The sequence below is a fragment of the Peromyscus maniculatus genome, chromosome 23 (genome assembly GCF_049852395.1).
Source record: "Peromyscus maniculatus bairdii isolate BWxNUB_F1_BW_parent chromosome 23, HU_Pman_BW_mat_3.1, whole genome shotgun sequence".
Lineage (NCBI taxonomy): Eukaryota > Metazoa > Chordata > Mammalia > Rodentia > Cricetidae > Peromyscus > Peromyscus maniculatus.
Genome location: NC_134874.1, coordinates 14,060,327 through 14,087,571, shown reverse-complemented (window position 1 = coordinate 14,087,571; position 27,245 = coordinate 14,060,327). Strand labels below are relative to the sequence as shown.

Sequence of the window (27,245 nt, the reverse complement as noted above, 5' to 3'; positions counted from 1 at the left end):
AGTAACTGGCCATTTTCAGAGGGGGTCCTGGTTCACCCCTAATCTGAAGTTTAAGAATGAGCATCCAGAGAGAGATGGGACAGCTGAGAGAGGGCCCAAATGGGAAAGGGCTAGCCTGGGCTACCAGATGCTTACAGAGTGGACAGTTGGCCAGCCCCCTGGAAAGTTCCAAGAAGGATTACTCCACTCTACAGCATCCTGCTAGGGATTTACCCAAAGAAGGAAAAGCTGGGAGCCAAGAGAAGCTGCCAGAGGGCTGTTTACAGACAGACTCGGCAGACAGAAGCAGCAGGAGAACCGGTCTCAGGATGACACCACCGTGCCCAGACTGGCTGGCAGCCTGAACGCAGTGAGGCTGAGCGTAAGGGCTGCTCAGAGGACAAGGCCAGAGCATGGGGGTGCGGCGGGGTGTGTGTGTGTGTGTGTGTGTGTGTGTGTGTGTGTGACAGCCATGGGCTAGAGAACACTCTGCTCAGGGAGTCACAGCATGTGACCTCAGGGTTGAACAGCAGTGTGATCCCAAACAGAGCTGACCTGGTGCCAGGCCGGAAGCCCACACATAGCCACAGGCTAATCGTGACATGGAAGATGCCCGGTGAAGGCCAGGGCAGGGCAGGTTGGTGGTGCCCGGGTCAGCAAAGGTTCTAGTCTATCACCTGAGAGCGAGTGACTGAGCCATCCATGATGGCTTCGCGGCACACGGCAGCGCACAAGAACGTGACCTTATTGCACTCTGGGACTGTCAGATCTCTGTCTCTGACATCACAGGCAGAGACTAGACTCAAGACAAGCGTCAAAGCAACAGCCGAGGGCACACAAGGGCTCTGCACACCATGTGACAAGTGTGTCCAGGGGACAGAGCAGCTGAAGACAGCCAGGCCCAGGTTTTCATTTCATAAGGAGTGTGTGCTACGCACAGATGATTCACCTCACACCCACTGTGTGAATCGCTGAACTGGTGGGATCACGGGTTATCTCTTCATACATTTAGGGGCAAACTATCCAATTTGCTCTTTCAACCATTTTTCAAAGCACTTCCCCGGCGTGGACTACATTTTTTTTTTTTTTTTTTGGTTTTTTGAGACAGGGTTTCTCTGTGTAGCTTTGCGCCTTTCCTGGAACTCACTTGGTAGCCCAGGCTGGCCTCGAACTCACAGAGATCCGCCTGCCTCTGCCTCCCAGTTGCTGGGATTAAAGGCGTGCGCCCCCAGCGCCCGGCAGTGGACTCCATTCTTGTGGGACAGCCCTGCAATCCCAGCTGCAGCTCTCCCCGCCCGGCCTGAGGAGCCTGACTCTTCCAGGTGCTGCCGATGAGGGCCAGTCAACACACTACCTGCCCGTGACAGGCCTCTTCATCTACCGTAACCTTCCCCACGTGCATTCACGTCTGCAGTTTGGTGGCTGGATGACAATCCACCCGCTTCTCACCTTCTGTGTGTGCGTGCTGGACGCCTGGATTGTTCCGACCTCTTGTCAACTGTGAACCCAGGTGTGCAGTCCCTGTCCGAGCGAGCACCCCCTTCCATTCCTGTGGGCATCTACCACAAGTGGAATGGTGGATCGGGAGGCCGCTGCAACTCTGGATCCACCAGCCTTCCCCACATGGCCGCACTTTCTTCTTTTTCAATAATGTGTTTTCATTGTTTAGGCATTGGTGTTTTACCTGCATGTATGTCTGTGTGAGGGTGTCGGATGCTGGAGTTACAGGCAGATGTGAGCTGCCATGCGGGTGCCGAGAATTGAACCTGGGTCCTCTGGAAGAGCAGTCAGTGCTCTTAACCACTGAGCTATCTCTCCAGCCTGTGGCCACACCTTTTCTTTTTTATTTTCTTTTTTGGTTTTTCGAGACAGGGTTTCTCTGTGTAGCTTTGGAGCTCACTCTGTAGCCCAGGCTGGCCTCGAACTCACAGAGATCCGCCTGCCTCTGCCTCCCGAGTGCTGGGTTTAAAGGCGTGCGCCACCACCGCCCGGCGTGGCCATACCTTTTACATCCCATCAACAGACCGATACCATTACTTAAAAACTAACATTTTTCCATTGATGGCCACTAAGGCGGGCAATCGTAGGGTTCTGGATTCTTCCTGGCTTTGCTGGTGCTGTGTGGTTTGCAAAATAAACGCTCTCCCCTGCCAACGACAGACATTTCCCGTAGAGTCTGGGAAAACCCCATGTCCCTGCTCCTGCCCTGGCCCCTGAGCACCCAGGCCGTGTCTCCTGCTGCTCCAGGCCTGGAGGGAGCTTGCCAGCAGATGCCAGCCTTTGCGTCCCTCCACCTCCCCGGGAGAGAGGCGGCAGCTGACGCTCCACCTTCTGCCTCAGGGGCGGGAGGCCCCTGTGCAATGTGGAAAGCCTGAGCAGGATGCTTACCTCAGCAGCCTCCCCAGAGGCCGCGGTGAGCTGTCTGTCCAGTCTGGCCTCAGCGCATCACCGGCGGACGATGTGGCCTGAGAACTGGTCTGGGCAGAGCTTGCAGCGAGCGTGACGAGTTTGTGCTGGCAGAAGCCATGGGCTGCTGCTGGCCCGGGCCGGCCCCAGGTGAGCGGGGTTTAGGCTGTAAGACCCAGATGCCACAGGTCGGGCCAGTTAAGGCCCATTCTTCCCGCTCGCTCACAGGTGCCTAGGGTGAGGCTCCAGGCCCTCTCTGAGGTCAGCCTCAAGTCCAGGAGGTGCCCAGAACAGGAAGTCGGGCAGAGCAAAGATGCCCATGCCCCAGGCCAGGGTTCCAGACCTTGCAGTCCGGAGCACTGCATGGCCAAGTGCGAGCCTTGGCTAGACAGTTGGTTTGTGCTCCAGAGAAAGGCTCAGAAGTGTGTGTGGCTGCCGTGGGTCCTGTGAGTGGATCACCCGTGCCAGGCCGCTGGGTCCAGAGGGACTCAGCAGTGGAGAGGGGCCCACGGGGAGGGCAGGGCTACAGACCCCACCAGGGAGGACCCTCAGAGGCTCACAGATTCCAGTGCTCGGTCACCTGGGAGTGGCACTATTGGGAAGGATCAGGACTAGGTGTGGCCGGCCCCGTGGGAGGAAGTGTTTCCCTGAAGGTGGAGGGTCTGAAGTTGCAAACACCCAGGCCAGGCCCAGGCCCAGGCTCGCTCTCCGCCTGTGGATCGGGGATGTATTCTTCAGAATTACCGGCTACACGGCAAGACCCCGTCTCGAGATACACGGTAGATAAAACAGGTCGGGTCTCATCCAAGTGTCTCAGTGTGAACCTCGGCCTGTGCACACCACCTGCCCTGAGCCACATCTGAGGCTCCCAGGGACTCAGTGCCCGCCTGCACGCCCCCATGCTCCCGGCTGTGAGGATAACGGACTGGACCTCGGAAACTGTGGGCCCCAATCAAGTGTTTTTTTTGGTGAGAGTGGCTGTGGTCATGGTGTCTCCTCACAGCAGGACAGTGCCCGAGACAACATCAGAGCGCTGTGCCCGGCCTCCTGCCTGCGGACTCCTGTGCTGGAGGCTGCTGGGGTGCTGGGGTGCAGCTGCCCCTCACTGGGGCGGCGAGTACCACGCACTTGGCACAAACACTTCACCCTAGCTATGACACGCTGATGCCACAAGGTCCCTGTGGGGACCACCGCTCAGGGTGTTTGCTCTCAACTGGACAGCCACACACAGGCTCCCGGTGCCCATTCTGCTTTGACAGAGGCGGGGCCAACACCCCACCCTCTGAAAGGGCCAGGGGTGTCTCTCAGCTGCTCGGAGGGTCCCCAACTGTGTGGTTTCTGCACCCTCAGCCCAAGGCTGGCTCTGAGGGGGGGGTTCGGCTGGGATGGAGGCTCCCACCGGCCCAGACTGGCCCTGTAGCATGAGGGACAGGCAAGGGGAGGAGCCCTGCAGCATGAGTGACAGGCAGGAAGGGGAGGAGCTCCAGGCCAATGCAGGAGGCTGCAGACCCACCCTGAGCTGTGTGGGTCCAGCCTGACACCGGAGCAGGAGGGTGGCTGGGTTCAAGCCGTGCTCAGGGGGCTTTGCCTTCTCCTTCGGCACTGACCAGTCACCGGGGCTGCTGGCGAGGCCAAGTCAGGAAAAGCACCCCCACACGCTGCCTGTGGGAGCCTGAGGAATGGCTCAGGGCAACAGTGTGCACAGGCTGAGGCTCACACGGAGACACTTTCATGAGACTTGGTCCATTTTATTTATCACGTATCGTGAAACAGATCCTGCTGTGTGGAACTGTCACGCCTCTGTCCCCCAAGTGCCAGATGTCTCACCCAGGCTACGCTGGCCCACGTCCCTCTGCACTGACAGGTGTTCTGACTTTGACAACTGCCCCTTTGCAGTGAATCTCTCTGTGCATCAGATTTCTAGCACCTTGGTCTGCATCTTGAAAGGCAGAGCCCAGGGTGGAGGTGAGGCGGCCTGTTCCCAGTGCTGAATGACACTCGGCTGCTCCAGGGCAGATCAGACCTGACCTCTGGGCCCCATGTGAAGTGGTCAGGGCTCGGCCTCCCACCACATGAGAGGAAAGGGAGTGTATTTATGGCCAGCTGTTCTAGAGGGAAGGGAGAGTCTATGAAAGGGTGTCCACTGTGACCCACCGAACAGTTTTATTAGTTGAACGGCCCTGGCTTGGCCCATGCTCCCATCATGCTGCTTCTCAGATCTGCCCACGCCAAGGCCCAGGACTGCTCCGCAGTCACTGAGGCACAGGGAAACTGCCCCGCCAGAACAACGCCATTCCTAGCAGGGAGCGTGGTGGGCCCAGCACCATGACTCCCGGGAACCAGACACCTGACAGGGCCACCCCGTGCGTGTGTCCTGTGAACCCATTCCTGTCGAGAAAACGCATCTTCCGCCGGGCACCTCAGAACCCCAGAGCCTGGTGAGTGGGCGGCTTGGGTCGCTCTCGGTCCTCAGCAAAGCAGGAAGGACAGACATCAGGCTGCTCAAGTCCCGACTACGAGGTGGGGAGCCGGGCAGGGAGTCCTCCCACAGCGTCCGTCTGTCCGTCCAGGAGTCCCCAGGGCTGCCGCCGCGCCGCCATCACTGCATGCCAAACCACTGCTCCTGGTCAGCCCACTGGGCCGCCTCACTGTCGCTGCCCTCCAGGTCCCCTTCCTCGCCGCTCCCTTCCATGTCGTCCACATCTTCCTCCTGAGTAGCATCTGTGGGACTCTCCTCCTTCTCCATCTTCTGCATCCCCTCCAGAGACTTCTGGTCGTTGGGGTCCAAACTAAGGAACAACAAAACAGAGGAGACCTGAGTCTCGCCTCGTCCTGGGACTGCTGTATCTCCGAGCTGGCCCCGCAGGGGCGCTGGAGTCGGAGATGATGCACGCGATCGCGGCGTCCAGGGCTGGATCCAGGGAGTCCGTTGGAGGGAAAAAGGGGTACTGTCCCAAGTTCTAGAAATTTTAACTTGCGGGGCCTGGAGAGCTGTCTCAGCGGGTAAGAGCACTTGCTGCTCTTGCAGAGGACCTGGGTTCGGTTCCCAGCACCCACATGGTGACTCATGACCACCTGTGACCCCACTTCCCAGGTACCTGACGCCCTCTTCTGGCTTCTGTGGGCACCAGGCACACGTGGTGCACAGACACACATGCAGGCAAAACACCCACACACAGAAAGTAAAAATAAATTAATAAACAATTCACTAAAAAATGGCTAAAATTACAACTTTTCTCACAACTACAAAGCCCTAGCACCCTGCTGGTGGGGGCAGTCAGACAAAGGGGCGCATGCCAGTAATCCCAGCACTTGGGGGAAGAAGGGTCAGGGTCAAAGTCAGCCTCAGGTACATAAGGCAGTCGTGCAACCTGCCTCCAGCAACAAGTTACTGTTCTGTGTGTGGCACTGTTCCATGTTGTCACAAGGACATCATGCTACATCGTGGAACTGACTTTAAGTCCTGAGGATAGACCCAGACCAAGGCATTTTCTTTAGTAGGAACCCCACAAAGCCAGGAGCCCCAGAATCCTTCTTTATTCGGCTCCTAAAAACAAAACAAAGGACTAGAGAATGAAGCTCGGCCTCCCCCAGAAGCCAGTCCCCAGGCACTCACTCAGCAGCCTCTGTCCAGTGACATTTAGCCAACACCTCTAACAGACTTGGTGCTTGGCTCTCACTGCAGGCCACGCTGGGATCCTGTTCCCGCTCACAGACACGGGGTAGGCAGCTACACCTCACCCCAGCCTCCCACCCAGCTCTCGCCTACACAGAGGCTCGCACACTTCGGCCGGCCTGCCCGCCAGGCTGCAGCAAGCGTTCTGAGTACTGCGAGTCACCGAGCGCTCAGAAGCACAGCCTCCACGGTCTACAGACACTGAACAGACGAACACGAGCCTGAGGAGGACAGGGCCAGGCTGTACTGAAGACATACTCGCAAGCCTCAAAAACAACCCAACCACTTCCGCCCTAATCAGTACAAATACCTGTATTTCCTTTTTACTACATACCAGGTACAGTGCTCAGAGCTTTTTACTGAATACTCTGGATTGTCATTCAGCCATTTCTTTTCAAAAGTTAGATTTACTATTAGTGTTCTTTTTTTTTTGTTGTTGTTGTTGTTGTTGTTTTTTGAGACAGGGTTTCTCTGTGTAGCTTTGCGCCTTTCCTGGAACTCACTTTGGAGACCAGGCTGGCCTTGAACTCACAGAGATCCGCATGGCTCTGCCTCCCGAGTGCTGGGATTAAAGGCGTGCGCCACCACCGCCCGGCTATTATTAGTGTTCTTACTTGGTGTGTGCACGCACATTTGTCTGTGCATCATGTATCAGCCATGGCATGGTGCAGAGGTCAGAGGACAACCTTTGAGTCGGTTCTCTCTTCCACCTTTATGTGGGTTCCGAGAATTGAACTCGGGTCTCTGGGATTATGCAGCAAGCACCATTCCTGGCTGACAATCTTGACGGCCCCTAATTCTGTCATTTACTACGCAATGAGGTACAGACAAGGAGACTGGTTAGTATTTACCAAGACGACAGGTAAGAGCTGCACTCAAACTTCAGAATTTAAGTTTTAATTACTATAGGAGGTAGAACCACAGGCAACCACTTCACAACACGTTGCTCTAGAAAGCAGAATGTCCCGTCTACACTAGGTACAACCGCTAAAGTCACAGTGTGGGGCAAGCACAGGCGGATCTGTACCGATCAGCCGGGAGTACGCTGACGTGGGCTGGGAAGAGGGGAGTCGCTTTGATTCTGTTAATATGCTTCCGGGAAATATGCCCCAAGTCATGAGCTCACCAACCCTGCTCTCCTGACTCCGCTTAGCCGGCCTCAACTGTGGGCACAGCATGCGTCTGCCTCCTCCATCCTCACCCCCTCCCCACAGGAGGCCGAGCACCCACCTCAGTGCGATACTGTACTGGTCCATCGCCTCCTGGTACTCGTTCACAGCCACCAGGAAGTCGCCCAGGATCCGATGCAGGACGCAGTCGCTCTGATTGGCCAGGGCATTCCTCAACAGAGCAATTCCATCTTCGTATTTCTGCTCCCTGCCTACAGAGAAAGACAATCTTGACTGCTCAGCCAGTGTGGCCACACCCACCACAACCGACACCTTCCTCAGAGACACCCTTAAAGGGTGGGTGCTGCAGCGTTCAGGAGGGGCGCGGGCATGTGGTCTTTACTTCATTGGGAAACTGATATAGAGAGTCCTGAGTCTTTCCAACCATTTTTATTACGTGATTCACTTATGTGAAGGGGTGAGCACACCACAGCACGTGAGTGAAGGTCAGGGGACTTGTGGGGGTTGATCTGTCCCATCGTGTGGGTCCTGAGGACTGAACTGAGGAGCTGAGGTGGTCAGCCTTGGTGACACCTTTACCTGAGCCACTGAGCCTGTGCCCCGGATCTTTAGATGCACTCTTAAAAAAAAAAAAAAAGGGGGGGGGGGACGACAACATGGTAGCCTTTATCCTAACACAGGGAGGCAGAGGCAGGCGGATCTCTGTGGGCTCGAGGACAGCCTGGGCTACAAAGCAAGTCCCAGGACAGCCAGAGCTATTAGACAGAGAAACCCTGCCTCAAGAAAACAAACAACAAAAAAAGCCCATTTCAACTTTATTTTCCTAACCAGCAAAACCACAGGAATTTACATGAATGAGAACAAACGGTTTCCCCACTCAGGAGCCGTCTTGTGCTGCCTTTGGGATCCAGACGCCAGCAGAGGGCAGCCCCGGAGGAGAGCCCTGGCCTGCACACAGCCACAAGCCCAGTGGCCTCGCCACAGCGTCAGATAAACCTAGGACTATGTCAGGAGCAGGACAGAGCTCAGAGAAGGTTAAGGGACTCCAAACAGATCACCACAATTCAAGCTGACTAAAACCAGCTGTATTCAGAGTACACTGGTTCAAAACTAAACCAGAGGTGAGCTGAACAGCTACCAAGTGATTTTAGCTGGTTGAAACCAGTCTACGCAGGTCCAGGTCAGGTCTGGCTGTGATGGCTCAGACCTGTTGCCCTCTAAGCTTCAGGCACTGCAGCACCCACCAGAGCCGTGGGTCACCACCACCACCACAAGGAGCACACAGTGGGTACACTCACTCAGCAGCTCGGCTTTCTTCACCACGGCTTTGACGTAGTCCGGCCTCTGGGCCAGCGCCTTATCTAACAGCGTTTTGGCTTTCTCCTGCGTCACCGGGTCCTCCAGGCACACCGTGGCTAAGAGCGTCAGGGTCTGCGCGTTTGCACCCAGAGTTTTGTAAACGTTGTTGGCCATCACCATGGCTTCTCGAATGCTGTTGGACGCTAAGTAACATTCTATGAGACCTGGAAAACAAAGCAGAGGCGCTCTATCGCAGGCCACCCCACCACACCCCTCACCACGCTCTGCCACCAGCCAGCCACACCGCCCTCAGGGCCTCCCTCCACTCCAGTGACCCAATGGGGCTGCAGATGACCCAGCACAGCCTCTGACTATATAAGCAGATTTTTCTTCTTTTCAACTTCAAATTTTTTCTTCAAATTTGAACTCATCTTCCTGTTAGGAGGCAGATTACTGAGCTTATTTTTAAATTCTTATAAAAATGTTTTAGAGGAACAGAATCTTGTAGGAGCTATTTTAGTGTTGGTGACTCAGTCACCAAATGTTGCTAAACCTGGCACAGCTCTGCTCGGCTACAGCGACATCCTGTCTCAGAAAAGTATTAATAATAAGAAATGTTTAAAAATCAACCAACCAACCAATGCTGGTTTTCAAAGCTGCTCTCCCCAGCTGCCGTGACTCTAACACACAACAGCTCTGACCTAACAGAACCTTCCACGTGGTGCAGCTGCCACCCCCACAGAATCCCCCAGCCGCCGCCGCTGGCAGTTTCCTGTCTTACCTTCGTAACAGTCTAAGCGACAAGGTGCGAGCCTTATGGCCTCCCGAAAGTGTATGATGGCTTCCTGGACTCTGCCCATGTTCCTGAGCGCTGCGCCTTTGAGGAGCAAGGCTTGGACGCTGTTGCTGTTCAGCTGAATGGCCTTGGCGCCCAAGTAGAGGGCCCGAGAGTAGCGCTTGCTGTAGAAGCTGTGGCATCTAGAGACAAACCACCGGAAGTCACCTCAGAGAGGAGCCTCACTGCCAGGCTGGCCGCGAACTCCTGCACTCCCAGCACCTGGGAAGCGGACAGACTGTCTTCCCAAACAAACCAAAACACAAAAAGCTGTCCAAATGGCTCAGCCTGAGTTCAGGATGAGCTGAGCTCAGTCCCTAAGACCTACCCAGGGAAGGAGAGAAGGAGAGAGCTGCTCTTGTACATGTCCTATGACTTCCACAGAGGCGCCAGGTGTTGACACATCCACACACAAATAAAATGCTAAAAAATGTTTTTAGAAAGCTTCATCCACAATCAGAGAGCCAGTTACGAATTGTGCTTACAGCTACAACCCAGATATCAGCCGGAAGCACACAAAACCAACATAACCCAACTAAGCATCTCCTCCTCCGAGGGGATCGCACACAGGCCCGGTCAGGCGCTCCAGTCACCCCATCTCATCCAAGGGGGAGTCAAGAGGCTCAGAAGATGAAGTGCAGCAAACAAGTCACCAGATGGGGTTGGGGATTGAGCTCAATGGTAGAGCGCAAGGCCCTGGGTTCGGTCCTCAGCTGGGGGGGGGGGGACAGGGACGGGGACAACAAGTGACCAGAGCGCTCGGCCACAAATGGGACACCCATGTCACATCCCCTTTGGGAGGGACCGTTGTGAAGAGGCGGAGGTCTGGGAGGACTGGAGCAAGTGTCTTCGGGACATGACAGAACGGCTCTGCTCCGGAACCCACACAGCTGTGGTGCCTGCCTGCACAGAGTCAACACCCCAGCACGGAAGGGGACGACGGGGCTCATGAGATCCCACCCCTGGCTGAGGCCCTGCGGACAGCTGGCGGGTCTGGAGGCCGACTAGACTGCACTGCCCTGCCCTACACCAAGAGTAAACGGAGAGCGCAAGCCGGGGTCCAAGGCTTATTTAATAAAGAGGTGCCAAGCTGGGGAAGGGCAGGGAGGATGGGTCTGGCAGGAGCTAAGAGGAGGAGCTCGGAATGAACACGATAAAAATCAACATACAAAACTCTCAAAGAATTGAAAGAAAAAAAAAAAAAAAGGATCAGAAGCCCAAGGCCAGCCCCAGCTACATAGTAGCCCCAGCCTTAGACTACATGAGACTCTCAAAAAACCAAAGGCCAGCCTAGCATGGTGACACACAGGAGGAGGATCTCTGTGAGTTGGAGGCCAGCCTGGTCTACATATTAAGTTCTAGGACAGCCGGGGCTACCCAGAGAGACTTTGACTCAAAACAACAGCTGCGGCTCTTTGTTCTCGGCAGCAGAAACAAGATGAGGAAAGCTGAGGAACACGGCCCGCACACACACATTGTACAGCTAACAACGTAGTAACAACATGCTGTGTGGTAACAACACTGCTGTAGCCCCGAGGCCTGCCACCTTCACAAGTGACCTGTGGCAAGCATAGTTCCCTGCCAAGCACCAAGAGAGAGTATAACTCGAGTGCGGGGCTAAGGGAAGCAACACTCCTGGGATTGGGCCAATGAGGGCACCGAAAATTACCTATCACGGATTAAGACATGGACTCGGTGCTGGGCGGTGGTGACGCACACCTTTATCCCAGCACTGGGGAGGCAGAGGCAGGCGGATCTCTGTGAGTTCAAAACCAGCCTGGTCTACAGAGTGAGCTCCAGGACTGCTAGAGCTACACAGAGAAACCCTGTCTTGAAAATTAAAAAAAAAAAAAAAGGACTCAAGGGGCTGGAGATGGCTAAGTACTTAAGAGCACTGGCTGCTCCTGCAGAGAACCAGATTTTGATTCCCAGCACCGACATGACAGCTCACAGCCATCTGTAACTCCAGTTCCAGGGAATCTGACCACGCCCTCCTCTGGCCTCTGCAGGTACCAGGTCCTCATAGGGCACACAGACACACATGCAGGCAAAAACAACCAAACACACACAATCAAAATTAAATAAATAAATAAGTACATCAAAGGACTGAAGACATCAGGATACTGTCCTTATAAAGCCGTGTTACATGTTACTATGGTTTCATTTCCTGTTTGTGTGGGATGGTGCTGGCTGCCCTCACCCTGAGGGAGGCCTACTGAACACAGCACATCATCTGTTCCTAAGCCTTGAGGTAGGGATCATTGTCCTCGTCTCCAAAGGAGAAAACACACTTAGAAGAGTCAATAAATGCCTGCCCAAAGTCACAGGCACATCCTGGTTTCATTCAGGTCTCATGACTGTGATTTCAATTCATATCCTCTCTCTCTTTGTTTAAAGCCAAGGTCTTAACTATGGGGCCCTGACTGACTGGAACTCGCTCTGCAGCCCAGGCTGGCCTGGAATTCACAGAGATCCACCTGCCTCTGCCCCAAGTGATGGGAACAAAAGCCTGTACCACTATGCTTGGTTAAACAATCTTTTAAAAACCAGAGAGGAAAGGGACTGAACGAGCGTACCCGGAGACCACCCAGGGCTCCGCATGCTGGTCGGATATGTTGAAGAGACGGCAGCCGAGGTTCTCCACGTCCTCCAGTCGCCCTTCCCGCGCCAGCAGGTAGCCGTAGACGTCCATTCCTGAAAGGCAGGACGGACACAGTAAGAAGAGGCTCTTCTAGAGAGGGAAAGGGCCTCGGAGGACACAAAGGAAGCAGGAGAACCAGCTCAGCAGGCAGGAGCACATCCTGCGGAGGCCGGGTTCAGTTCCCAGCACCCACATGGAGGCTCACAACCACATGCAACTCCAGTTCCAGGGAATCTGACCTCTGAGGGAGCCGGGCATGTGTGGGGCACATACACACAAAGGGCAAACATTCACACATAGAAATTTAAAAACAAAGTCAGAGAAGGGCCTATGAAATGTCTTTGTGGGGAAAGGAAATTGTCACCAAGCCAGATAGTTGGATCAAAGTTCAATCTCCAGGACCACTTCCCAAAAGTTGCCCTCTGACCTATGTGCATGCACACACACACACACAATTTAATTTTTAAAAATTAAATAAGCTAGGGTGGGTGTGGCGCACACCTTTAATCCCAGCACTCAGGAGGCAAAGGCAGGAGGATCTCTGTGAGTTCGAGGCCAGCCTGGTCTACAGAGTGAGTTCCAGGAAAGGCACAAAGCTACACAGAGAAACCCTGTCTCGAAGGAGAAAAAAAAAAAAGCCTGGAGATGCAGCTCAGTTGGGAGAGTGCTTTGAAGCATGCACAAAGCTCGGGTTCAATCTCTACCACCACATAAACTGGGATGGGGACACAGAACAGTAATTCCAGCATTTGGGAGCTGGAAGCAGGAAAAGCAGAAGTTCAAGGTCAACCTCAGCTACAAGAGACCTCCTCTCTAAGTGACTGAATGAATAAAGAGCAAACCATCCAAAACAAGCAAGGCCCTCTGTGGGTTTCTGCACACAGACACACAGACACACACACACGCTGAACATGAACTTGCAGGCAGACACCATACACATGAAAGAACTAAAGACGGAGACAGGCAGGCACAGAAGCCGCAGGTCCTACAGCACAACTTGCAAGTCTGTCATGTCAAGAACGTCTGTTCCTAAATATGTGGTGTGGTGAAAAACAGCCCAGGAAAGGCCCCCAAAAAAGCATCACATAAATATTCTTACTCAAGAGCTCTTAGTCATCAGCACATGCTTACTATGCTAAAAATGCTCAGTCTCAAGCCGGGCAGTGGTGGCGCAGGCCTTTAATCCCAGCACTCGGGAGGCATAGGCAGGCAGATCTCTCTGAGTTCGAGGCCAGCCTGGGCTACCAAGTGAGTTCCAGGAAAGGCGCAAAGCTATACAGAGAAACCCTGTCTCAAAAAAACAAAACAAAAAACAAACAAAAAATTGCTCAGTCTCAAACAAGCAAATAAATAAATAAAACGGCCTGGCCTATGCCCCCCAAAGCTGTAGTTTTAATCTATACTGCAGTTCATTAGGGACCCTCCCTCGTGGTTCCTAAGGCCCACTGACTCTCAGGCACCTCTTCCTACTGTTCTCCCTCCCTTCAAACCCCCATTCCTCTCCCAGCAAGATCACAGCCACACTCCTGCTAGCCTGGGTTCCGGGTGTAAGGATCCAACCCCAAGCTCCCAATGCCATCATGCTAGTATTTCTAAAACATTATTCTCTCTTTCTCTCTCTCTCTCCCTCTCTCCCTCTTTCCCTTTTTGTTTTTGTTGATGATTTTGTTTTTTCCATACAGGAAATAGCTGTGTAGTCTTGGCTGTCCTGGAACTCGCTCTGTAGACCAGGCTGACCTTGAATTCAGAGATTCATCTGGAGATCCGCCTGCCTCTGCCTCCAGAGGGCTGGGATTAAAGGCGTGCACACCACTGCTGGCTGCTCTCTGTATTTCTTCGGTGGTGGGTAGGTCTGAGACAGTTTCAAGGAGCCCAGAATGGCCAGACGAACTTGAACTGCCAATCCTTCTTTTTCTACCTCCCAAGTACTGGGGTTACTAATGCAGTGTGGACAGCTTGGAGAAGAGGAATAAACACCAGACAGGGAAGATCTTGTTCACACACTTTCTAGACTGTTCCCACATCTGAATATGAGGGAATGTCCCTGCACACTCAGCCATCCTTTGGTTGGTAGAGTCAGGGTCTCACTGTGTAGCTAGCCTTGATCTCACAATCGTGCCTCAGCGTCCTGAGTGTTGGAATTATCATTCTTTATCGGTCTAAAAGCCTGTTCATTTCTCCGAGGCATGTTTTTCTGTGGGCCTCTGTTGATTGGGTCTTTCTGCTCTCACGTCCCTTATTCCTGAGCACTGACCTTTTCAAACTGCTGGCCCCCCCTGCCCTCACCCACCTGACACTGCTCAGATGACACCTGAACCAGTTCTACCCTTTCTCACTATCTGTTCCTACTTGTTCATAATTACACTAAGGACAGAGTAAAACCAAAGTCCCTAAAAGGACACGAGGGTTCTGCAGATGCCATCCGTCAGCCACATCATAAATTTGTAATTCATGGGGGGAGGGTGCCATGATATCCCTTAAAAGAAAAAAGCTAAACAGTGGTCTGGGTGGAGAAAACACTTGAATTCAAGTCAACACAACCACTCAGGACAGAATTAGCTAAGTGATAGAGACACAGGCCAGGACAGGAGAGGACTGCCACAGTAAGTGAGCCCCACAAAAGCCATCTTAGAAAAGGACAGGAGCAGAGCTGGGCACCAGTGGCAGCAGCGTATGCCTGTGAGCCAGCACCCGGGAGGTGGAAGCAGGAGAATCAAGAATTCAAAGCCAGGTTCAAGGCTAGCCTGGGCTACATGAGACCCCCTCTTCAAACAATACAAACCAAGGGGCTGGAGAGAGCTCAGCGGCCAAGAGCATGGACCTGACCCGAGTGGATTTCCAACCCATGTCACATGGGTCAGAACTCCAAATCCTGGGGAAGCCGATGCCTCTGGCCTCCAAGAGCACTGTACTCACGTGTACACACCCCCACACAGACACACTTACACATAACTAAAAAGAAGCCTAGAAGTAAGACATACTATAGCGAAAACCAAGCAACACCAGGTGCCCAGGCCACATTCTGCCTCTCCTCTTAGCTGCCCTTTAGAGACACTCTCCGGCCCCAGGAGTCACCTTTTATCAGATAAGGATCCAACATCTGCGCCTGTTCAAACTTGAGGACGGAGTTCTTACTGTCTCCTGCTCTGAAGTACAGGTCTGCCAAGCTCCCCAGCAGGTCCACGTTGTCTCGCAGTAAGGACTTTTTCTCTAGTGAACTTAGAAGATATTAAATACTAACCCTTAGAATCTGTTACAAAAGTTTAATCATTGCATTTTGTGGGGGGTGGGCGTATAGATGACATCCTTTTCTGTATGTATGTACCTCCCAAGTCCTGATATTTACACACGGGCACTACAACTCCTAACTATAACAATAATTAAAACAAATTGGTGAGCCAGCAAGATGGCTCACCAGGTGAGGGCGGCACCTGCCACTAAGCCTGCTGATCCAAGCTGGATCCCTGGGACCTACATGGTAGAAGGAGAACTGACTCCTTCAAGTTGTCCTCTGACCTCCACACAAGCACATGTGCCGGGAACAATAAATAAATATAAATGTAGTCTTAAAAACTTTTAATACAACCTAGGTACAATGGTCATTTTTTACAAAGGGGCTGGAGCCATGCTCAGTGGTCAGGGCATCAGATGCTCCTGCAGAAGGACCCAGGTTCAAGTCTCAGCACTAGCACAGCAGTAACTTCAGTTCCAGGGAATCCAATGCCCTCTTCTGGCCTCTGTGCACTAGGCACACCCTAGCTCAGTGACTGCATGTGCTCAGCATGCCTGAGGCTCCAACCTGTGTGTGTCATGCAGACAGAACCACCATCCACATAAAATTAAATACATAAAATGGCTATACATGAAATGGTGTGTGGGTTTATCTCAAATATAACAATCTACAAAGAACTTTTGGGTTATGATTTTCCCTTTTTTTTGAGACAGACAGGGTTTCACTATGGAGCCCTGGCAAGCCTGCCTCTGCCTCTAGAGTGTTGAGATTAAAGGTACACCACCATACCCAGCAAGGTTATAGTTTTTTGTTTTTTAAAGAGGACAACATACATGATTTTTATATGTCATTCATTAAGTGACAGCTACTCCTGACTGAAAACAAAAGACAGCTTTTTGTCCCAGGACTCTGAATAGAAAGAAACCCCAACTGCAAAGAGGTACCCTACGTCAGGTGTCCCAATAAACACCTGCACAAACAAAAGACGTGGCCATGACACCACAGCAGTTTGCTCTCTCAGGGTGGCCATCTTCACAGGAACAGACTCAGTCCGGCTTTCTATGTTTACAGTTCGAGCAGCTGATTACACCTGCAACCACTTAGTGCCTTAGAAAGCACTGCCCAAAGACCACTGACTGCAAGGCCAAGTAAGCAACTACTTTTTCTGCTTTACAGAAACACATCAAATCTCCACACAAGGAAAGGGTCTTAAGATCCTTGGATCAAGCCAGGCTTGGTGGCTCATGCCTGTAATTCCAGCACTAGGGATGCTGAGGCAGGAGACTGAGGCCAACTCAAAAGGCCAACCCGGGCTATGTAGTAAGATCTTACATACTTCACACCGTGCCTCCCACCAAAACAGTCACAGAGTTTACATCCTGGCTCTCACCAGATGGTGTTGATGGCTCTCGAGTTGTCGCCAGTGTGCACAAAGGCATAGGCTTTAATCCACACGGACAGCCAGTCCAGGTTGGGCACAGTCTGGATCACATTCATCGTCATTGACGCCACCTCTGCACCTTTGACAGAAAGGGATAACAAACCTAACCCCCCCAAAGCAAGAGAAAGGTGAGGCACAGCATCTTCCTCCCAGCCCAGCAAACAGCAGGCGCACAGCTGCCTTCCCTGGTCTAAGCAGGATGCTCACAACACACAGAGGTCGGAGCCTCGGGCATGCTGAGCACATGCGCTCTCGCTGAAAGACAGGCATTACTCTATTTCAAAACTGACAGCATTCAGAATGCTCCAAGCTTACTCTAGGGGCTGGAAAAATGGCTCATGGTTAAGAGTACTTGCTTTTCTTGGAGAGGATCCAGATTTGAACCCACATGACGACTTAAAACCACCCATAACTCCAGTTCTTGGGGCTCCAATGCCCTCTTCTATCCTCTATGGGCACCAGGCACACACATGGTTCACAAACATACATATAGGCAAAACCCTCATCCACATAAAATTAAAGTCTGAAAAAAAAATGCCCTACTCTACCTAGTGCACAGCCACAATTGAGAGCTACCACCTCTGACTGCAAATACCCCGGGCAACGGGGAGAAAACTTTCCATACCTAGAATGGCGTCAAGGGCCAAGGGGCACTGCCGCAGGACCTCCTTATAGCTGGTGACTGACGGGCGCTCCTGACCAGCCTTCCTGTACAGGTTTGCCAACATCATGTTTATCTGCACACAAAACAGAGGACAGTAAGGCACGTGTATCCGCGAAGGAAGTACTCCACCGTGAGCCAGCTCCGAGTTTTATTCCCAACTACTATTCTGCTCTCTACTGGAAAATCTACCCACAGCCCTGTGCAAATAAAGACTGACTCCATTCCTCAAAACAAAGAACTATAACCCTTGCTTTTCCTAGTTCTGTTATCTCCCAAATAACCTCGAGTCAAAGATGCTGCCTCGGGACTAACACAGAAGTCCTCAAGCTGACAGATTTTAAAGATTTGTATTTTTGTGTTCACTTTTGTTTTGAGACAGGGTCTCATTGTGTAGCCCTGGTTGGTCTGGAACACATAAAGATCTATCTGCCTCTCTTAACTGTGTGTGTGTGTACATATGTACAGGTGCCCACTCTGTGTGCGTGCATGTGTGTATGTGTGTGTGTGTGTGTGTGTGTGTGTGTGTGTGTGCATGAGTACACGTGCTCACAGAAGCTGAAGGAATTACATCATCCTGGAGCTAGAGTTATAGGTAGTTGTGAACTCAGGTCCTCTAGAAGAGTTGCGCATGCTCCTAACTGCTGGAGCCATCTTTCTAGACTAAGCTGGTATTTTAAATTTAATACTAATACATAAGAAGGTGAAGAAGTCAGAGAGACAGATATAGGCCGATCTCTGTATGAGCTTGAGGCCAGCCTAGTCTATAATGAGAGTTCAAACACAGACAGGGCTGTTACACAGAGAAACTCTGTCTCCAAAGCCAGCTACCACCCAGGCCCAGAACCATGGCTATGAGTTAGCCCACCCCAACATCCACAGCATCTATGAACTGCTGGAGCATGTGAAGGGGATCAACCAACAGATCCAAAAGTACAGGATCTCCTCGACACAGAAGAACATATCTAAGAGGAGCCCCAGACAGAGAGTAGCAGAAGCCAGAGGCCTTGAACCAGACTAATGACTCACAGAAATGACCACTTACAAGTAAAGATGAATGGACTAAAGGGTGAACTGTGTGACTCAGAGGGCCACACTGATGCTTCCACAACAAGATTCTTTTGTTTTGTATTGGGGGGGAGGGTGTAATGATTACAGGGCAGAATCGAGGGGACAGGGAGATAAGTGGAATCTGGATGCATGATATGAAATCCAAAGAATCAATAAAAGTTGAGGAAAAAAAAAACTGTTTAAAAAAAGCGAAGAAATTTTTTTTCAAGACAGGGTTTCTCCGTGTAGCCTTTCCTAGAACTCACTCTGTAGACCAGGCTGGCCTCGAACTCACAGAGATCCGCCTGTCTCTGCTTCCCGAGTACTGGGATTAAAGGTGTGCGCCACCACCACCTGACTGAAATCTTCACAAATTTTAAAAAGACTTTATTTATATGCAGAAACATGAGTGTGTCTGTGTGCATGTATGTGGGTGTGCATGCATGTCTCTGGAGGCCAGCAGAGGTGGAGGATTCCCTGGAGCTGGAGTTACAAGTGGTTGTGAGCTATTGATGTGGGTGCTGGGAACCAAACTCTGGCCCCAGGAAGAACAGCAAACACGTTTAACTGCTGAGCCATCTCTTGAGCCCCGTTTGTTCTTGGTTTTATGAGACAAGAGCTCACCTAGCTCAAGCTAGCCTCAAACTCACTGTGTACCTAAGGAGGACCTTGAATTCCTGATGCTTGTGCCCCACCTCCTGAGTGCAGGATAACAGACATGCACCATTACACCTGGCTGTTTTTTTGTTTTTAAGTTTCTTATTTAGTAGTTCAGTCTAGCTTGGAACTCACTATGTAGATTAGGGTAGCCACAAACTTACGGCAATCCTCCAGCCTCAGCTTCCTAAGTGCTAGGATAACAGGCATGAGCCACCACATTGAGCTTACAACACTTGACATAGCTGTTTAAGGAGGATCAGGGGGGCTGGAGAGATGGCTCAGAGGTTAAGAGCACTGACTACTCTTCCAGAGGTCCTGAGTTCAATTCCCAGCAACCACATGGTGGCTCACAACCATCTGTAACGAGATCTGATGCCCTCTTCTGGCCTGCAGGCATACATGCTGTATACATAATAAATAAATAAATCTTAAAAAAAAAAAAAAAAAAAAAAAAAAAGAAGGATCAGATACAAGCCCCCCAACCCCACAAAAAAAAATCTATGACATAGACTGAGAAAACAAACCTGGCCTCTGGCAGAGCAGTGGCTAGGATCTGGCCTGTCTAATACTTAAACCAGAACTGTCTTCTCACCACACTGAGACGGACAACACATCGAGTGACCTCCCGAGGTGACATGACTCACACAGGAAGCACACTGTTCAAATCCAGTGAGCTAGGACGTCTACGTTCCAGCACGGTTTAAATGTGCACTTGATAGAGCTATTTCAAAGGAAAGCCTTCACTAGAAACCTCTTTCCATGCCAGTCACAGAGGCGCACGCCTGTAATCCCAGCACTCGGGAGGCAGATGCAGAAGATCGCTACACGTGTTCAAGGCTAACTGGGGCTACATACTGAAAACCTCTCAAAAACCCCTAATGTGGGAGCTGGAGCGATGGCTCAGTGGTTAAGAGCACTTGTGCTCCTAAGAGGGCCCAGGTTTGTTTCCTAGCACTCACAGGGTGGTTCACATCCATCTCTAACTCCATTTCCAGGTTGTTTGTTTATTAGGATGGTTGGGGTTTGTTTGTTTTTTTTTGAGACAGGGTTTTTCTGTGTAGCCCTGGCTGTCCTGGATCTCACTCTGTAGCCTTGGCTGGCCTCCAACTCAGAGATCCGCCTGCCTCTGCCTCCCCAGTGCTGGGATTAAAGGCGTGCGCCATCACTGCCTGGCAATTTCCAGGGAGTCTGAAACCCACTTCTGGGTACCAAGCACACACAAGATGCACATACATATATGCATGCAAAATACATATATAAAGAAATCATGAAATCATAAACCTAATACCAAAAAACCTAAACCAGGGCAGCAAGAAGGCTCAGCCGGTGAAAGTACTTGCTGCACAGGCCTGGCAACCTGAGTTCAGTCCTTGGAATCCACGGTGGAAGCAGAGAATGAACTCCTCAAAGTTGCTCTCTGACCTCCAAGGCAGTGCCGTCACACACTTATCCACAGATAATAGTGAAGTAAAAGTGCGCCGGGCGGTGGTGGCGGACGCCTTTAATCCCAGCACTCAGGAGGCAGAGCCAGGCGGATCTCTGTGAGTTCGAGGCCAGCCTGGGCTACAAAGCGAATTCCAGGAAAGGAGCAAAGCTACACAGAGAAACCCTGACTGGAAAAACCAAAAAAGAAGTAAAAGTAAATAAATGAAAGCAGCCCCAAACCTCACACCAACACCCTCACCCCTACCCCGACATTTTTGAGAATTACAAAGACGGAGGCTGGGCAGTGCTGCTGTGCAACCACGGGAACCTTGAGTTCAAATCCCCTGGACCCTGTAACAGGTGGGCACTGCAGCTTCTAACTGCAGCCCCTGGGCTGGCACTCACTGACCAGCCAGTCTAGCCAAAAAACACAGACCACTAAGTTCAGTGCAAGACCCTGTCTCAAAAAAAAAAAGGTGGAAAAGACCCCCCAACCTGAGTCTCTGGCCTCCACATGCACCCACAGAGGAAAGCACTTATACACAGACATATACTGCACATGCTAACATGTACGTGTACAGCACACACTAACACACAAGTGCTAGGACACACGTTAACACAGTGTACTTGTGTTAACACAGCACATTCACTAAAGTATAAGTAAACCTCACACAGGAACACACAAGTATCGACATACAGACACCGAAATGACAAGAACAGAGAGTCTGTACAGTACAAAGAGAGAACGACCATGTCCCAGTTTAAGCTCTTAAACACAAGCTGGTGTCTGGTCGATTTCGGCTCTGAGAGCACAAAAGGAAAAGAATCTTGACTATTTTCAGTTATCTGCAACTTGGCATGCCAGATATCATATATGCACTCAACACAGGGGCTCTGGAGAGAACATCTGTTCCAATTATAAACCTCAGTATATAAGTCTAATAGAGCATTTAATTCACACTGAAATTTAAAAAAAAAAAAAAAAAAAGCCATACATTAAATGATTTTATTTGGCTTTAGGTAGTGCATTTTAGAGGTCATTTTGAAAATGCAAAGAGAAGGCTACAGACAGCTCAGCAGTTGACAGCACTGGCTGCTGTTCCAGAGGACCCAGGTTCAATTACCAGCACCCACATGGCAGCTCACAACCGTCTGTAACACCAGTTTCAAGTGATCTAACGCCTTGTTTTGACCTCAGTGGGCACCAAGCAAGCATGTGATGTACATACAAGCAAAACATTTATACATATAAAATAAATAAATCTTTAAAAATTAAAAAATTAGCTGGGCAGTGATAGCTTATGGCTTTAATACCAACACTTGGAGGCAGAAGACAGCCTGATCCACAGAGCAAGTTCCAGGACAGCCAGGGCTACACAGAGAAACCCTGTCTCAAAAAACACCCCTGCTACGCCCCCACTCCCGCCCCCGCCAATAAAAAGATAGGCACCTAAAACATGGTTTACGATACTTTATCTTTTTTTTTTTTTTTTTTTTTTTTTAAAAGAATAGTACTGTAAAAACTAATTTTACAGCTGGGGTATGACTCATTGTAACATGCTTGATTAGCAAGCACAGAGCTGTAGGTTCAATTCCCAGTCCAGAAAAAAGAATGAAAGAAAAAGGTTACTTTTACATCCATGAACTTAGTAAGCTTTCAAAAAGGTTAACAAAGAAAATGTGAAAATGCTATTATCCATAAAAAAGTAAAAAATTCAGAGATTGCTAAGTTGTCCTCGCTGCCAGTGCACATAGGTCACATGTCTAACCAGTTCCAGTTCAAGGCACTTTCTTGGGGCTAGGGAGATGGCTCAGCGGTTAAGAGCACTGGCTGCTCTTCCAGAAGACCTGGGTTCAATTCCCTGTACCCACAGGGTAGCTCAGAACTGTCTGTAACTCCAGTTCTAGAAGGTCTGGCACCCTCACACAGACATACGTGCAAAACACCAATGCACATAAAAATAAATAAATCTTAAAAAAAAAAAAAAGCACACTCTTTAATACACTGCCAAATTAAACACAAATATATATTCCGCCAGTAGTCTTTTTGTATATGTGTTCTTGTGTAGATGCATTCAAGCATGTGTGCTATAAACATACATGTGTGTGGAGTTCAGAGTCAATGCTGAGTATCTACTGAAATGCTGTTTTTCTCTACACTGGAGCTTGACAGCTTGACAATCTGACTACACTGGTCGGCCTGCCTGTTGTCACCCCACTCTGGGGCTATACACACGGGACAGCCTTGAACGCCTGGCCTTCCTGCTCCTACCTCCCAGTGCTGGGATTTATAGATGAGTGCCATTATACTTAGCTGAATTCTCAGGGTTCCTTAAAGAATCAACCATCTATCTGTCTGACCCCCAACTCCCCTACTAGGGGAGAGTGCAAGAATGAGAGCCACTGACAGGCTGTGGTGGAACACGCCTTTTAACCCTAGCACTTGGGAGGTAGGTGGATCTCTGTGAGTTCTAGGCCAGCCTGGCCAGAGCTGCTACAGAGAGAAACCCTATCTGGAAAGGAAAAAAAAAAAAAAGAATGAGCGCCAGGAGAAGAATGATCAGACAGACTTTCTGAAACATGGAGAACACACGCGATGAGGCAGGGTAAAGAGAACAGGGAAGAGGGAACTCAGCTCACTTTGGGAGTCCTCTGTCGTGAAGGGATCCCGTCGAGCACAGCGATGGCATCTTTGTCCAGTTTCAGCATTGTGTAACACTCAGCCATTTTGTATTTCACTTCAATTTCAGATGGAAGACACTGCAAAATAACAAAAACATCTCTTCAAAATACGATCTCAACAGTGTGACACGTCTTCAAAATGTTAAACAGTTAGTAATCTTATAACCTAGCAATTCTGCTCCTAGACAGACAATCAAGAAATAAAAGCAAGAAGCATGCCTTGAATCCCAGCACTTGGGAGGCAGAGGCAGGTGGATTTCAGTGAGTTCAAGGCCAGCCTGGTCTACAAAGCAAGTTCTAGGACAGCCAGGACTGTTACACAGAGAAACCTTGTCTTGAAAAACCAACAAATAAATAAATAAATATAGATAAATAGACAAATAAGAGCAAGCTCACCTACAAACCTGGACACAAAGCCTCACAGCCACAATGCTCATGGTCAACAGAAGAAGCAACCCAATGCCCATCAATTAATGATAACAAAAATGAAGAACTGTTTCATTCTACACCAGAGCAACCCATCACTGAAAAAAATACTTCAACCCTGTCCTCAAAAAAATTATATATACATATACACATATATACACATGTATGCACACATACAAAGATTGGGCAATGTTGGCACACACCATTAATACCAGCACTTGGGAAGGAGAGACAGGCAGATCCCTGTGAGTTTGAGGCCAGCCTGGTGTACAGAGAAAGTTCCTAGATAGCCAGGATTACCTACACAGAGAAACCCTGTCTTGAAAACCCTAAATAAATATAAACAAACAAGTTCTCTCTTAATCACCTGACTCTGTGGAGTAGATGCAGAATTTCCAGTTGAAGGTCGCACTTTTGAAGTTTTACTCAAGGCTTTCTTTTGCTGTAAAGCCATGGTATACTTACTCACGGCATTCCGATACTCCTTATCGTGAAAGAGAGAGTCTGCATGATACACCAAAAGCTGGTACTTCTGAGATGGGGAAAACAGCTCACTGAAAAACAAAGGAAGCAAGTCCTACATGGGTTATTTTGAAAATTAGAAAGAACATCTCTTGTGGAATATTAGTTTAAGATGTGTCACATTCATTTATGATGTGGAATATTTGTTTAATGATTCAAAGATGTATTGCATTCTTTTATATTGCATTTGTTTAACTCTGTGAAGTTGTGTTACTGTGCCTGTCTAAAACACCTGATTGGTTCAATAAAGAGCTGAACGACCAATAGCTAGGCAGGAGAGGGAGAGGCAAGGCTGCCAGGCAGAGAGAATAAATGGGAGGAGAATTCTAGGCCTGAGCGAGGAGAAGGAGCAAGGAAAAGAGGAGAAGGGGACACTAGGAGCCAGCCACACAGCCAGTAAAGATAAAGAAAGATAAAGAGCCCAGAGGCAAAAAGTAGTTAAAGAGAACTGGGATAATTTAAATTAGAAAAGCTGGCTAGAAACAAGCAAGCTAAGGCTGGACATTCATACGTAAGAATAAGTCTCTGTGTATTTAGTTAGGAGCTGGGTGGCAGGCCCCCAAAGAGGGGGAAAAAAAATCACCCACATACACCTATATAAAAATCAATCAAATAAGCAGATGAAGAAAACACGCTTTCCTTCTCTTTTAAGGCCCTTCCACCCTCTTCCTGCTTTCTGAGACAGTGTCTCCTCATTCTGTAGCCCAGGCAGCCTTGTATTTATAGCAATCCTCCTGCTTCTACCTTGGAAGTAATGGGATTACAGAATGGGCCACTATGCTTACTCAATAAAACCTCTCAATTTAATACACATATATTATCTTAGGTTAACATCAAATTTTAAGGATAATATTGCCAGAGGATAGCAATCACAATGACTTGACTATTACCAAAGGACAGAGACTATAGAAAGGAGGAAACCTACCATTTTGAATTCTTTTTAGAAAAACACTGGACAAAACAAGAATCTGAACCAGGCATGGTGGCATATGCCTTTAATCCCAGCACTAGGGAGGCAAAAGCAGGCGGATCTCTGTGAGTTCGAGGCCAGCCTGGTCTACAGAGTTCCAGGACAAACAGAGCTACACAGAAACCCTGTCTGGAAAAACAAACAAACAAACAAACAAACAGGCAGCTGAAAATTTCAAATACCAAAGAAAAAGCCAGTATGAGAACAGAATAGGAAAGCCAACATGGCAGGATGAAAAAGAATTAGCGTTGGGTCTTTTTAGAGTCATTACTATTATTTATATGTATATGAGCACATGAGCATACTGTTGCCCATGGAGGCCAGAAGAGAATGCTGGATCCTTGGTAAGTACCTGACAGGGGTGCTGGGAACCAAACTCAAGTCCTCTGCACCAGCAGTAAGCATTCTCAACTGTGGAGCCATCTCTCCAGGCCCTGAAAGTCTTTTGATTTTTACACACAGAAAGCAAGCTTGACAACACTCTGCATTCTCTTGACTCCCGGGTGTCTGACAATAATGTAAGAGACCCCATACGTCTCAAACTTTCCTTTGTTTTTTCAGGGGTTCGGACTGAGCCCAAGGCAGCACAAATGCCTTCTATCACAGAACTCCATCCTCTACCCTCAAAAAAATACCATTTTAACTAGTCCTTACCAGCTGACATATTGGACCTCCTGCAGTAGGCACATTTCTTTAGCACTTCCAGTAAGTTCAAGAGTGCCTCTCACAAATGGGAACTGGGCTTTTTCAACAGATGGCAAGAGGGAAGCAGAAAATCAAAACAGGAAAATTCTGGCGGGAGGAGGTCTGTTTAAGAAGCGACTTGAGGTCGGGCGGTGGTGGCAGGGGCAGGCGGATCTCTTGTGAGTTCGAGGCCAGCCTGGTCTCCAAAGTGAGATCCAGGAAAGGCGCAAAGCTACAGAGAAACCCTGTCTCGGGGCAGGGGTGGGGAGGTGGGGGGGGGAGAAGAAGAAGAAGCAGCGACTTGAGCTGAAACCTAAACCAGGAGGCAGTTGTAAAGTGAAGACTGTAAGCAGGAGCCGCGGGTGCCAATGCCTGGAGTTCAGAACCAGCCTGTGCACTGAAGTAGCCTAAAACACAACCAGGGAGGATGGCCTGCGGTGAGAGCTCGGGCATGGGAAGAAACCAGAGACATGAAGGAACCGGCTGGCTTGGGGAGCCACCCCGAAGAGTGGGCATGATGGGGAATTCTGGAGCAGGATCCAACAAGCACTCAAGGCCAGAACTGTCTCGTGCTTCACTCGGTAAACCCGGGCAGAAATGTCACTCGGTCGGCAGTGCTTGCCTAACACTCTGGAAGTCCCGGGTTCGATCGGCAGCCAGCACCACAAGAACACCCAGCACGGGGGGACGGGGTGCGAACACCCTGCGACCCCAGCTTCTGGGGAAGCTCGGGGCTCATCCTCGTTTGGACAGCCTGTTGCAGGCGAGTCTAGGCTACCGGGAGACCCTGCTCGTCAACCAAACCAAACGGGTCACTCGACACCGCAGTTGCATCGGGGCCACCCAAAAGGCTGCAAGGGGACTTTTTTTTTAAAAAAGGCGCCACTCCGCCCGCCCAAGGGTGCTCTGGGTTCCGAGCGTCTGCCCGGGAGAGGAAGTGGGGCCCCCCCTTCCCTACGGCGGAGCGCGACCTCCATCCACGTCTGACACCCCGGGAGGGGGCGGGGTCTCTGGGACTGCGCTGTTCCGGAAGGAGCCGGTCCTCCCAGGCCACCGAGGCCGGAAGAGGCCCTGGCCGCTCGCGCAGCCTCGGCCGCGGGGCTCCCAGATCGCCGCGCCCCGCCCCGCCCCGCCGCGCCGCGCCGCTCAACACTCACGGGTTGTTATTACTCATGGTCAGCAGCAGGCTGCTGAGGAGCCGCACGTTGGAGTGCAGCCCCGCGGCCGCCATGTCCCGCACGTGGTCGATCACGCTCATCCTCCCCCGGCGACACCGCGGGCGGCCCGGCGGCGGCGGACAGACGCGCCCGAGAGCCGAGCCGAGCCTCAGCCAAGGCTCCAAGATGGCGGCGGCGCCGGGGTCCTTCTGGTCCAGACGTGGCTCCGCCCCTACTCCCCGCCGGCCCCGCCCCTCTTCCTGCCGACCCCGCCCTCCCTCCCGCCGACCCCGCCCTACTCCCCGCCGGCCCCGTCCCCACTCCCCGCCGGCTCCGCCCCCTCCCCGCCGACCCCGCCCGCCGACCCCG

The 27,245-nt window shown here is 50.8% G+C and overlaps 1 protein-coding gene across 3 annotated transcripts; it reads right to left on the bottom strand.

The window, feature by feature from the left end:
* Positions 1–4,531: 4,531 nt before the first annotated feature.
* Anapc7 (anaphase promoting complex subunit 7) lies at positions 4,532–27,148 on the bottom strand. 3 transcript variants are annotated; one of them, XM_076561045.1, is made up of 11 exons: positions 26,877–27,148; positions 23,911–24,097; positions 23,076–23,195; positions 17,265–17,376; positions 16,589–16,742; positions 15,042–15,184; positions 11,902–12,019; positions 9,272–9,468; positions 8,490–8,714; positions 7,292–7,442; positions 4,532–5,174 (listed from the first exon to the last, which is right to left on the bottom strand). In XM_076561045.1, the coding sequence occupies exons 1-11, from the start codon at positions 26,975–26,977 to the stop codon at positions 4,985–4,987; spliced, it is 1,698 nt and encodes a 565-aa protein (XP_076417160.1). In that variant the 5' UTR covers positions 26,978–27,148; the 3' UTR covers positions 4,532–4,984. The 3 variants fall into 3 exon arrangements, with proteins under 3 accessions (XP_076417160.1, XP_076417162.1, XP_076417161.1); XM_076561047.1 differs by having other exon boundaries at positions 24,009–24,097; positions 26,877–27,082; XM_076561046.1 differs by lacking the exon at positions 26,877–27,148 and adding an exon at positions 25,690–26,722.
* Between the last annotated feature and the right edge of the window lie 97 nt (positions 27,149–27,245).

Coding starts and splice junctions, on each gene's coding strand:
- Anapc7 (XM_076561045.1), bottom strand. CDS start 26,977: ATGAGCGTGATCGACCACGTGCGGGACATGGCGGCCGCGGGGCTGCAC. Junction 15,185..16,588: donor AGAGCCATCAACACCATCTG/GTGAGAGCCAGG, acceptor ATATCTTCTAAG/TTCACTAGAGAAAAAGTCCT. Junction 7,443..8,489: donor GAAGAAAGCCGAGCTGCTGA/GTGAGTGTACCC, acceptor CTTTCTCTGTAG/GCAGGGAGCAGAAATACGAA.